At 36.8% G+C, this 12983-nt stretch overlaps 1 protein-coding gene across 8 annotated transcripts in view; it reads left to right on the top strand.

The window, feature by feature from the left end:
• The window catches only part of IRAG1 (inositol 1,4,5-triphosphate receptor associated 1), a 93827-nt gene extending 81051 nt beyond the window's left edge, over window positions 1–12776 (top strand). For 7 of the 8 annotated variants that reach the window (XM_041415230.1, XM_041415224.1, XM_041415229.1 and 4 more), the window contains 8 exons: window positions 1737–1868; window positions 2627–2768; window positions 3428–3477; window positions 5004–5111; window positions 6316–6383; window positions 7698–7817; window positions 8425–8556; window positions 9513–12776. In XM_041415230.1, coding sequence (XP_041271164.1) covers window positions 1737–1868; window positions 2627–2768; window positions 3428–3477; window positions 5004–5111; window positions 6316–6383; window positions 7698–7817; window positions 8425–8556; window positions 9513–9753 — 993 coding nt within the window. In that variant the 3' untranslated portion in view covers window positions 9754–12776. The remainder of the gene's footprint in view (window positions 1–1736; window positions 1869–2626; window positions 2769–3427; window positions 3478–5003; window positions 5112–6315; window positions 6384–7697; window positions 7818–8424; window positions 8557–9512) is intronic. The other variant, XM_041415231.1, reaches the window with a different exon arrangement.
• The last annotated feature ends 207 nt before the right edge of the window (window positions 12777–12983 follow it).

Raw genomic sequence — 12983 nt, 5'->3', positions numbered from 1 at the left:
ATTTTTTTTTTAAAAAAAAAAAAAAAAAAAAAAAAAAAAAAAAAAAGGAAAAAAAAATTGAGAATATTTTGCTGCTCTTCACTCTATTCCATGTGTAAAGAGCAAGCAGAAACAGCCTATTAAATCTCAGGGTTTTCAGACTGAATAAGTGTGTTAGATTTGCCATGTATTTCTGTCAGGAATACCTAATTAGGCACCAAGGTTCATGTTGCCAGCATAGGACAGATATTATTAGGATTTTCTTCCTTTAAGCAGTTCACATGCTACAGTCTGGCTTTTACAAGCTTTTTTACATGATCTATAGGAAAGTGGAAACTGCCTTCCCTATTAAAGTTGCCAGCATAGGACAGATATTATTAGGATTTTCTTCCTTTAAGCAGTTTACATGCTACAGTGTGGCTTTTACAAGCTTTTTTACATAATCTGTAGGAAACTGCCTTCCCTATTAAATCTTTTGTTCTGTACAATGGAATAAACTAACAAGCAATTAAAAGCAGTGGTGGCTTCTGTAAAATCTCAATCTTACTAGACCTAGACTTGTCCCAATCTCATTGAGAGGTTATCTTCATTTCTGTAGGACAGGCACATATTTTATGGCTCAGTGACAGTTTTACCAGTGTTTCTGATTTTTAAAATCAGTCTTGTGATAATTGATGTGTTATTCAGAAGCCTAATTTCAAGAGAAAGCTGATCTACATATTTTATGGCTCAGTGACAGTTTTACCAGTGCTTCTGATTTTTTTAATCAGTCTTGTGATAATTGATGTGTTCAGAAACCTAATTTCAAGAGAAACCTGATCTACATGAATTTCCAGGTTTTTTTTGAGACAATAAGGAGACAATAAGGAGGTTACAGTTGTCAAGAAAGAAAAGGAAACTCTAAAATTCTGTGCATGTTTTTCCCTAAACATATTCCCTTATTTCTTCTTTGTTCTTGGTCAAATTTTGGCTGCAATTTATTATCAAGGTAGCATTGCAATTCTTGAGACTATAATGTCTTATTTTCCAAATAAGTGAAGTATCATGGAACTGAAAGAACACATGTGGCCTTCTTAATACTTGTGTCCAGAAAATTAAAGTGTCCTTTGTCCCTCAGCAATCATTTTAAAGTGATTTATCAGGTTTTTTAAGTGATGAATAATTTAAATCATGAAGTGAACTTAGCATTTGTAGAGTTCACAGGTTGTTGTTATAGGACACCAAATAACACAACACAGATACACAGCTTTTTTAAGGTAAAAAAAGTACTTTTAATTTTTTACTCCAACATTTATAGATTTCCAAAAGTGACAGTGGATTGGAGGGTGACAGTCTTCCATTCAAATGACACTGGACACACCAACAGTCCATCCAATTTCTTCTCTTCTATAAAAGAATGCAAAACAATAAATTATTTACATAAAGTGTCTGCAAAAGTTTGTTACAAGAATGTAAACACCAGAAGGCTTAGAAAAACTTAAAAGAACAAAAGAATAACAGGTAGCAGAGCATGTTTCACTTTAGATTTGAGAAGGGAAGTATCACAAATGTGTTGAGCCCTCTCTACCTCCTCAAACTGCGTTCCTGCAGCTTGCAGTGAAGCACCAGGGCAGCAGCACTCTGGGCTGGGTGCGGTGGCAGTGCTGGCACCCCTCTGGGGCTAATCTCTCCATGAGGAGTCTGCCTGGACGTTTCTACCCCATTTTGAGGCTCTGGCCTAGAAACATGCTGATAGAGCTGTCGTGTTTTTGTTTCAGTCTTCAGCTCACCTGTGGCACCACTATGAGCACAGGGAAGCCTACCAGAAGCTCCTGGAGGACATCGCGGTGCTGCGGCGTTTGGCTGCCAGGCTCTCCAGCCGCGCCGAGATGGTCGGAGCCGTTCGCCAGGTGAGGGCATCCCGGTCTTTACCTGGATCCTGGATCCACAGGAGCACTCTTTGCCAGCCTGGGCCAGAGCTTGTGTTCACCCCCCGAGTTTTATTTGCCAGATTAAAGATAGCTGTTGTAGTGTCAGGTAACACACCGCTGCATCCTGGAAATAGAATTCCAGCAGTAGAGGATTGCCCATTAAGCTATTTAACATCTGCACAACAGGAGAATATATTTTCATTCAGAGCTACAGCTGCATCACAAGAAACTAATTTCAAATCAGTGCAGCACATAATAAAAATATTAAGGAAAAGTAAAAAAGAACTTTTCTGGGTCAAAAAACTCATCTAATTCAGACATGACACCTGCCTTTGGCAATAGCTGAGTCAATTACAAAGGGTATGAGAACAGAGTGAAGAAAATAAGAACACATCAATACCCTCCCAGATTCAAGAATGTTCCCTTTGCCCTCTAAAGTAACCAGATTGATGCCAGTGACTAAGACCTTTGAGGGTTTGAAAACAAATGTAGTATATCATATAAATAATCAGATAGGCACACAAGCAGGGTATATGAATATAAGACAACATAAATTATTATATTCTGTGAAATGCATATGAACTGGCATTTCTTCTAATTATCTTAGGAATTTTCAGTAATGGAGGCCCCAATATTTGCTTAAGAACAACAGCTCCAGATTTAGCCCTGACGTGGAGCAAATGATTTGTTGGAGATGTGTAGAGGTTACCTGGATATTTCCTTCTTTTCTTTCTTAGGAGAAGCGTATGTCAAAGGCAACAGAAGTAATGATGCAGTATGTGGAAAATCTGAAAAGGACATATGAAAAGGATCATGCTGAACTAATGGAGTTCAAGAAACTTGCCAATCAGAATTCTAGCAGAACCTATGGTGCATCTGGTAAAGAAAAATAAAAATTTAAGGGTTTGTCTTGCCTATAATTCAGAGAGATGTTGGTGCTATTAATGATTTAAAATAAAGTATTGTGAAACCTGTTCCTGAAGTTCTGATCTACAAGAGTAGATTTTCAAAAGTTACAGAAATAAGTTAAGATGTTTCATATGAGCCATATTTAATACTATTGTACAGTAATTTGAATTTACTATCACTTGCCAAATTCTGATGAGATCCAATCATATTTTCTTGTGGCCTTTTGCAAATCCATTTAACCTGCACAATGTTAATGCAACTACCTTTTAGGTCCAGATGAAGGTAAAATTTCATTATTAAAAACACTTTTTCTTTTTGCAACCTCTTCTTTCCTTTGCTGGAAACTGAAATATGAGGATTTTCCTTTGCAAGAACTTGTATATGGAGGCAAATAATGGGATTTGTGCCTGATTCAGTGAAAATAGTAATGATTTGGTTATTTGCAATGATTTCAAATTTCTTGTGCAGGTGTAATTGAGAAGACAGCTGTATGGCAACAAATACATGGTCACTTACAGACCCTGTGTAAATATACTGTATCTGAGTTTGAAATATAAGCAAGGGCTCTGTTCATATTATTTGGAGATACTCACATAGCCTGACTGTTCTTTATCTTTGTTTCTGTGCAGAAGATGGGGTTCCTCGTTCATCTAGATCCATGTCCCTCACTGTTGGAAAGGTATTTCTGCAATATAAAGAAAACAAACATTTTATGTAGTGACATTTCTTTGTCTATATACACTCAGTTCTTTAGGCTGTGCTCAAACAGTGTAGGTAAATTCTCACTATCATTTATGCAGTTTAGTGCATGTGCTTTTTAATTTTGGATACATGACTTAGTGTGGCTTTGTACAATAGCCTGATGGGGAACTCCAGTGTTTTACTTCTGCAAAACTTTCAAGTGTTGGAGATCAAGTCTATCACAAAACTTGCTAAAACAACCAATGATTTGAATGATTTGAGAGGCATGAGTCCCAGTATGACCATTATGAAATTTGGTGATCACGTGCATTATACTCAGTCTACTGCTTATTTTCATATTTTTATTTGATTGGGTTGTAGTTCTTTAGGTTTAATTTGTTCCTGCCACCTCTGAGTGTTAGGTATAAAGAATTACAGCACAGAGTATGCAGAGGGCAAGATGGGATTTCACAATCAGGACCTCATAGGTTGAAGTGGAGGTCTCAAAAAAAGACTAAATTTTACAGGGATGAGTCCAGATAGAGAGGAGACAAAAAAGAAGCCAAACACTAGAATGGACTGCCTACCATCGCTGCAGACTTCCCAGTGTAGTTTTTCAGGAGCACATTAAATAAAACTGTCATTAATGAATAGGTATGCTTGGTTTTGTCTAGAACCAGAATCATGGAGTGATTCCCAAGTATTCACTAAAGCTGTACTCACTCCTTTCCTGTTAAGTTGTCTAGAGGAGAATCTTAAACATGTTTGGATATGCACTAAAACAAAGCTGTTAGATTTTATAAGTGTTTTGATATTTTTACTTAGTTGGAAGCATAGATTTTATAGGATGAAGCATTTGGCTACATAACAAATGACAGCAAAAATTTTCATGGTCTGTACTTGAGCTAAATATATTGTTACAGTTAGCATGTGTTTGTCATAAGAGAATTTTTATGGTCTTTGGGAAATATAAGCAGTGTTGCATGATGCTATCTAACAATTCAGGGATGGGGGAGGAGGGGGCTGCTCTTTTGTGGATGTTTTTGTTTCAGTAAATTATAATTAATATGTTTACATGTAATTAATATGTCATAGTGGTTACACTATATCATAATAGGGACATAGCAAGATAAGAGTTTCATGTGTGACTGCATTATTTCCAGGGATTGTAACACTTTCATTACACATCTGTTTTCATCAAAGATAAAGGCCTATGATAAGAGCTGGCAATATAAACAGAACATTTCTGTTGTGTGATTTACACTGCTGGGCTTTCAGCATGGAGGGAAAAGAGCAGCATCTCTGTGCCACACCTCATTTCACATGGAGCACTTGCCATACATACCAGGCAGCATAAGATGAATTTCTGGGAAAAACCATGACCTTTTATTTTACTTTTGCTCCCAATTCTCCTTTTCCCAAAGGGGACACTGACCTACATCTTTGCCACACAAATTAACCCACAGAATTGTTCTTCATTCTCTCTTGTTGTGTGGTAGAAAAAATAATTGTTGTTTCTCCCAGAATATGCCTCGAAGGAGAGTCAGTGTTGCAGTTGTTCCTAAATTTAACTCCTTGAACATTCCTGGTCAGTCACCAACAGCTTCACCTATACCTTCAATGCCATCCCTGGTAAGTAAAACACACATTTTAAAGTTACCAATTTTTGTCTAAACCACTTTTGCACAAGGGCAAGCCATAGTTATTGTAAAATGAAAGCTTTTTCATTGGTTTAACTTGTTTTGACTCCATCCTGATGAAGGGGATGGACAGAGGTAATTCCTGTTGTTTAAGTGGATGTTGCAATCGACCTCCATGAATGATCCCTTTGGGAAGAGCTGAATAGGGCAGGCTGCTGATTCACAGACACAGGACTTTGGTGAGGCAATTTGCCTTTTAATCTGAAGTAACATACTGGAAAGAAATAATGAAAATAGCTGTACACTGTAGAAGAGAAATTTCAACCAGAAACCACAGAACACAGCTGGACTGCTGTTCTTCATTGCCAGAAGTCTACTGAACATAAATACATGTAATTAATGTACAGAAATGTGCGTGGTAGCAATTTAGAGGTTCTGTGATGATCTGGGATCAGTGAAGCCATCAGCCTCTATATTGAATTTTTTTTTGTTAAACTTTAATAAATTAAATGAAACTCTAATCTGAACATAATAAATCCATACAACTGCTTTGGAGAAAAACTGCAAGACATACTCACTGTTCAGAGATGAGCTAAGATGGGACATAACCATAAAGTTATGGAGTTTTCTGTTAAAAATATAGGATTATTTAAATGAGGGGTTTACTGAGAAGCTAAATCTATTTGTCTATTTTCCTTGTAAGAAAAGTATCTGTTTGTGCAATTTATTTATTATGTACTCAGAGTCAGTTGCTTCAGGAACCAGGTGCGTTTGTTTGCCATGGTTTATTATGAATGATTTTTGTTCAAAATTTCCCATTGAAAACTCAGCTAATAAATGCATGTTCTTAGGATAATAGGAGAGGAGCAAGAGAATAATTTTACTGGTTAGTGACCAATATATGAAGGAGAACATTTTCTGGGGAAAAATAAACAGGGTAGAAGGAAATGTCAGAGAAAATTCTTAGTGTGCAAGTCCATTGTTTACTCTGGTTAATGGGAGCAGTGTGGAAGCACCACATTAAAGATAGTTTGCTCATGAATATGGGAAGGAAACCTAAGCAGCACACTGCCTTTGTAATTTTATTGGACACTTATTAGGAATTAATTAATGTATTTTAATTGGTATTTAATTATTTAGCCATGAATGTTAACTAATTAAAGAACGCAACATTTATTGCTGTGTTTTACTTACAGACTGAATCACCCAGTAATGGAAGGAGCAGCCTAACATCTACTCCTGCTCTGCCAGCACTTCTGGAAAAGTGAGTTTTGTCCAGGTCATCCCACTATCTAGTAAATGATAATACTAAATGATAATTTAAAGAATCATTATGTAGTAGTGATATTACTACTACTTGTTAGAATGCTTTAAACATGCAAATTAAAAGCTTTCAATGTGAATTTCATGTATTTTAGATTAGTGCTGAGGCAGGACGAAGTTTATCTAATGTCCTTATTTTGCCTTGGGCTTTAGTAAGAATGTAAGTATGCAACAACTGAGAAAACAAAAATGGGGAACTACAGCACTGGCTGCTACTATTCAAAAGAACTCTGCAAGATCTAGACCATCTTTTGAAACTGCACAGAAATTCTGTGAGAAAATACAACCAACCAAACAAACAAAAAACCCCTTATCAATATTTCACACCTAGGAAAACAAATCATGTTACCAAGTAGCAGAGGCAGAACTTGAAATTCATGTTTGAGCTTAAGTGTGTGTGCATGGGCCAGCTGGTCAAGTAGTGTAGAATTACCCAGACCAGTACAGTTTTGTGTGTTTAAGCACTTCAAGCTTATACTCATGGTTTGTTTAAAGGCCAAGTGAAAATAATGTTTATGGTTAATATGACTTGAGAGAAAAACCATTGCCCACAGATGGTGTCAATCAGGTTGAACTACTTTAGTACCAGGAAAAGAAAGCCTGTAAAAAGAGTGAGATTCCAGAAGTTGAAATGGGATCCATTGTTGAGCTTATTAAACCTTGACTTTGATAGATCTGCTGTGTCTCAGTCACTAACCTCTCTGTCCCAGATAAAATAAATGACAGGAGAGCACTGCAGGAGGACAGCAAAACAAACCAGCTTATCTTCAGGCTAAACACTCCAAACCAGTATTTGAGAAAAGTTATAGAAATTCAGCACAGGAGAATACTTAAAAGGCAAAAAAAGCCCAATGTTTTGCTGAATTAGTATTTGACATTACTTCTGTTATGTTCCTCTTATGTAGCAGGTTACAATTTCTATGATGAGTTTTAGAAAGTTGAGGGGAATGTTTTCATGAATAGCAAATAAATGTCATGGATGAGCCAGGAACAAAAGGCTCTTTTCTTCTTTTTTAAAGAAGAATTAACATGGCAGGTTTTTTACCTCAGAAGCATAATAATTACTCTTCTTAAATCACAACATCCTGAAACATCCTAATATTTTTCTTGGTGTTCATTTTTTTTCTTTTGAAAGACATTTCTCCAATGTACATTAAAAAAGACAAATCATGACTCACAAAATTGCAGCATGCTCCAAATACAGCACATTTCCCTGATGTTATTTTCTATCTGTCTGCTTCTTTTGTCTTGGCAGTGGGAAGTCAAATGGAGAACCTGACTGTGAAACCTCAACTTCTGTGCTGACACAGAGTGGGTTGGAAGAGATCAGTGCTGAAACTAAAGCCAAGATAGAAGAGGAAGCATATAACAAGGGGTGGGAATATTTTTTGGTGAACTAAATCTGTAAATTTGTGCTACCAGAGAAGGACATATGTTTTTTAAAATTTAATTACAGTAGCTATATTTTTGGTGTCATAAAATTCTGCACACAGCATGTTTTGGGGCAATTAAAACTTTGGGATCTCTTTCTGCATGTCAAGCAAAGAATTTTGCATTATGTGAAGAGTGAGACCAGTTTTGATCCTCTCCTGCAGAATCCAGCATGCCATCTGACTTTAGCATTGAATTGCATTTATTCTCCAGGAAAAAAGAAGTATCTAGAGGATATTTAAAGTGATGGAGAGCTATAGAGAAATGTTTAATGGCTCCTTTACAATAGACAGAAATTGTTCTCTGTGGAGAACAACCTCTTTTTTTTTGTTCAAAATTATAAATTTGGTATCAGCTCTATAATCCTCTGTTCAGGAAGGGTGGCTGTCTGTGTGCCTTACTCGTGGTCATCAGCTAATTTTTACTCTTGTTTAGGTGCTGCAACACTTCTACTTGTGTTTACATGTAACAAAACATAAAGATAATTTTTCATTAAATAAGATCATGCTTATACATCCTACACTAAGAAATAAATATTTTATCTGATAAAGATATCAGGAAGCCTTGAAGAAAACCAAAGAACTTCAGGAGCTGAAGGAAGAAGATGAAGAGACACCCAAAGAAAGTTATGAGGAACATGAAGAAAGTGAAAATGAAGATGAGATAAAAAATCTGAAAAGCAGGTGAGAGAGTGGTGTAATATGTCCATACAAGAGAGGCCACTTTTTTCTACTCGTGGTACCCAAGCATTTTATACTATCATTTTGGCATGTTCTCCTCGTGGGGAAGCATATTGAAATAACAGTATTTTCACAGAAAGTAATATTCTAACACAAGACAGTTGCAAAACACAAAATTTTTTATTTTGATATTTCTGTTAAAGCTACATGTGTACATCACGGTGCTTCATCTTGCTGGGGTTTGGTTCTGATTTGAGGTAAAAGGATGGTTCATAACAGTTCCTTAGATGCCAAAATGCATCTCTGTGAATATGTACTGCCTTATAAAGGTTATAATTCAGGAGCATGAATTGGTGCTGTGTGTCATTCCTGTCACTGAAGTGACACTGCATCCATCTGCACCCAGTGCTCTCTGTCTGTACATTAGAGGCACTGAATGCTGGCCAAAGCAAGGAATGTGTCCAATCCCAGTTTAAGGCAGGGATCCTTACCTAATCCAGAAGAATTCATTTCCATTCCATAACCATTACACTAGTAAACATCTATTGAATTCAGATTTCAGCTGCCTTCAGAGAGCAACCATCTCATTAGTCATGACACTCTTGGAAAGAAATGTTTACCACATATTCCAATGCTTAATTTAGTTGATCAAGGTATGAACAGTGCAGAATTTTGCATGATACCAAGCTCTGAGATGTGCCAGCTGACACAGGTGGGAGAAATAGGAGTCAAGTTTAGTCTCTAGCTGTCTCACAAATATTACTCATATGGAGTAGTTGGAGTTGGAATATCTGAGTGTACAGCTCTTGATAAGAACTTTAGAGTTTGATTCTTCTTTGACAAGGTGTTTGTATAGGGAAAAAAGATGGTACACCACTATGACACCTTCCAAATTGAAAAGCTTAAAATAATAAATTTGCATTTGATTAATATATAATAGTTTTCTTTTTATTTTACAGCAGACTTGAAGTCATCATTAATTATTTATATATCCTGTACCCCAAACTGTGCAAACACTGGAATGTGGTGTGGCTTGTGGTGGCTGCAATAGTTATTTTTGCTGTGGTGTTGGGAATCTACCATTCCTACAACTCCTGTGATGAAAAGTCAGAGGCACCTGAAGGGAAGGCCAGCTGCTCTGCAGCCCAGCAGTATTCCTGGTGGAACTCAGGATTCCGACAGGAGCAACGCACGGAATAGCAGAGGGACAACCACGCCCTTACGGTCCCTGAGCAAGTTTGTGTATTAGAGCACCGTTGTTAAAGGTAGTGCTTAGTCATCCCTGTGGCTGTTCCACTGATCCCTTAGGCAAGTGAGTTACTCTACACCACCAGGTTTGGGATCCATGGTGAGCATTCCTTGCTAAGATGCCAAGCTGATAAATAATGCTGTCCGTCCTCTTATTGTAAAGGACTCGTAGAAATAAAGTAGTGTTGAATCATGGTAAGGCTGTGGCGGTAATCAGCAACCTGCAAAACATTTATAAGAATGATTTGCACAGGACATTGACATTTTGAAGACCATGCATAAAACCTGCATTTGCAGTTAATGCTTTACTTTGCATTTCCCGAATTTACTGTTGATTGTTGAAGTACTAATTGCATTGAAGTCCTTTGGGTTTTAAGAGGCGAATTAATTTCCTTATTCATGGCTATTGGGTAGAAATAGAAGCACTTCCATGGAAGAATATAATTATATTGTAAGACCAAATGCCTTGCTGCTAAAGTAATTTTGTAAGAGGAATTATCTATATGATTATTTAAATGGAATGCTAAGTACATGCATAAATGTGTTTTATGATATGCTTTAAGAATGGGACCACCACTTTTTTTTTAAATGGGGTACTCAACAGAACCTAAAATGGGATCTAGGTGGCGCATCTGATACCATCCATTAAGTCTGGAAACTTCTGATACATAAAAGTTTCCAAAAATGTATGTATGCCACTCAGAGTCAGTACTGGTTACAGCTAAAAGTGGTAGATGCCTGGAAGGGTCCATGTGCTACCTAAGTCCAAAACACATCAGTCTTGGACATGGGAAGCAATCTTCAATTCTTAATTGAAAAAGAAAACAAAAGCTCTTCAAACCTCTGTATGGAGGTGACCACACCAAGTGGACTCTGCCCTCCTGCTAACACTGGAAATAGGCATTCTTTGAGATCTGCAGCAGGAACAGAGCCCTGAGAGCAAGCAGAACCCAACCAGTGCCTGCATGAATCAGGCCGTGGTAGCAGTGAGGCCTTAGGAGAGCTCACTGTGTGTTTTCAGTAGTTCATTTTCAGAATCTGATGCCAAAACTGATCTGATACACTTCCAAAGCTGAACTACCACCTCAGGCTAGAATAATCTTTTGCCCAGATTTTTTGCCAGTTCTGCCAATGTGGGAGTTGTGAATTCTTACACAAGAATGCGAAAGCCTGGAATTTTTGGACAAGCAATTTGAAAATGGTGAAGCCATTACCTGTACAAAACCCAGCACCTAGGGCTGAGACCAAAATGTGTGTCAGTGGAGCTGGGCCATTTGTACCTGCTGAGCATCAGTTCTGAGGGAAGGTGAACCATGTTTGTGTTTCCATAGCTACGGCTGCAATGGCAAATCCAGTGTGACCCTCGATTGCACTCCTGTCCTGCATCCTCCTGGCATTTTCTGGTTGAGAAATGGGTCTGTTTTCCAACAAAAGGATAAGAGTGTTATGAAGTACTGTAATTTCAGTTCTGATACAGTCAATATTGTCCTGTCGTCTTTTGGTGGAAACACTGAACTTCAAGCTGTCAAAGAAAACAGGTTTCTAACTCAGTCAGAAATTTAGTTCACATACCTGGCACTAATAACGAATATCCTGCTGGTGAATTTTTGTTGGCCATGTGTTTCTTAGAAGATATTTATATGGGGAAAGAAAAAAAAAAATAGCAGTCCACTCCCACATTTTTGGGGGGTGGGGTGGGGAAGGGAGTCTATAAGCAATTAGAAAGGTTTTTTTAATTTTAAAGTATATATATTGAGGAATAGTGTGCTTAAGGAAGTTCAAAAAGGATAACGGGGAAGTGTGATTTGGTCTAAAATTGCAATTGGTAAAGAATAAGGAGAAGGATTCTTGCAAATTACTTGGAATCTGGTTCAGTTAGAATTTCTGACTGTGAAGAACTACTGTGACCTTTCATGTACTTTCAGTATTTGAAGAAACTCGTCAGTTGTTTCTTGAATACTTTACTGAAATCAACTTCTTTAACTTAATATTCTTTACAAATAACATTGGTAACTTAATAAGACAATAAAATTGAAAGTAAATACTCCTAAATATTCAGATTTTTCTATGCCAAAAATTATGGCACATATTTATGTGATTGTGGAAATGTTGGGCTGCCCTGAAGAAAAATAATTAACTGTGCCTGTAATTGAATTAATTTGTTTTTATTTACATCTGCACTGTTGTGAGTCCAACAACTTATTTTAAGTACACATAAAAAGTTATTGATATCAACAGGACTCTCTAATTGCTTAGTGTTAAGCATGTGAAAAGGTCTTTTTGGTCAGTGGGTGAGTGAGCTCTCCATCCTCTCTTAAAATTCAGCACACTGGCTTTTTGTGGAATTAGTGCAAAGGGACAATTCCCATAAGTAGTTGTACTGATTTGAGCTGAACTACTTGCATGTGTGAGGTAAGTATAATTTAGCCACAAATGAACTGAAAGAGGCAAGAGATTTTAGTGAGGGTGCAAAAATGACGATAAAGTTTACTAAAAAAAAAATTGTTCTTTTTATAACTACTTTGAGCAAACTGTCCACTAAAAATAACAAACCACAATGACTAACAGCACACTAAATAGCTATGCTTATATTTTTCAGTTATTTAATTAAAACACCTTTTGTTTAATAGGAAACTAGATTAAGCTCGAAAACTATTCTAAATATAATTTTTATCTGTTGGATATTAGTTTGCTTTATTTGGAAAAAAAAAGCCCAACAACCTCTTCTGTGTTCAAAGATCACATCAGATAACAAGAAACAGACCTATTATTTATGCTATTAACACTGAAATAGTTTTCTTGAGGTGCAATATTTATTTTTCTGCTTTAACAAGACACATTTATGGTTTCTCCTGCACAGCACAAATGTTTCTAGCAAAAGGAATTTCAAAAGGGCACTATTTTTGTGTATCATATTTAAATTTGTAATATTGTAAGATTTTGCACAAGTGTGCTGGTATTGTACTGTATAGTATCACATACTTGAGTTTTGAAATAAAATTATGGTTTCAAAGTTGTCAGTGTCTTTACCTTAAAGATTTGGGGTGCTCTGTCTACATATTGATGGCCATGTCCTCATGAAATAAGTCCTGCCTTGTCTACATTGTTACATGTTCCAAGGATCTTGCTCTTAGTCTTCCAGTTCTTCATGAAAATGGTGCAAAAGAGGAGAGCAAACTCCT

Source organism: Onychostruthus taczanowskii, unplaced genomic scaffold, assembly GCF_017590055.1.
Source record: "Onychostruthus taczanowskii isolate IOZ18803 unplaced genomic scaffold, ASM1759005v1 scaffold49, whole genome shotgun sequence".
Classification (NCBI taxonomy): Eukaryota; Metazoa; Chordata; class Aves; order Passeriformes; family Passeridae; genus Onychostruthus; species Onychostruthus taczanowskii.
This window is presented reverse-complemented; position numbering and strand designations above follow the sequence as displayed.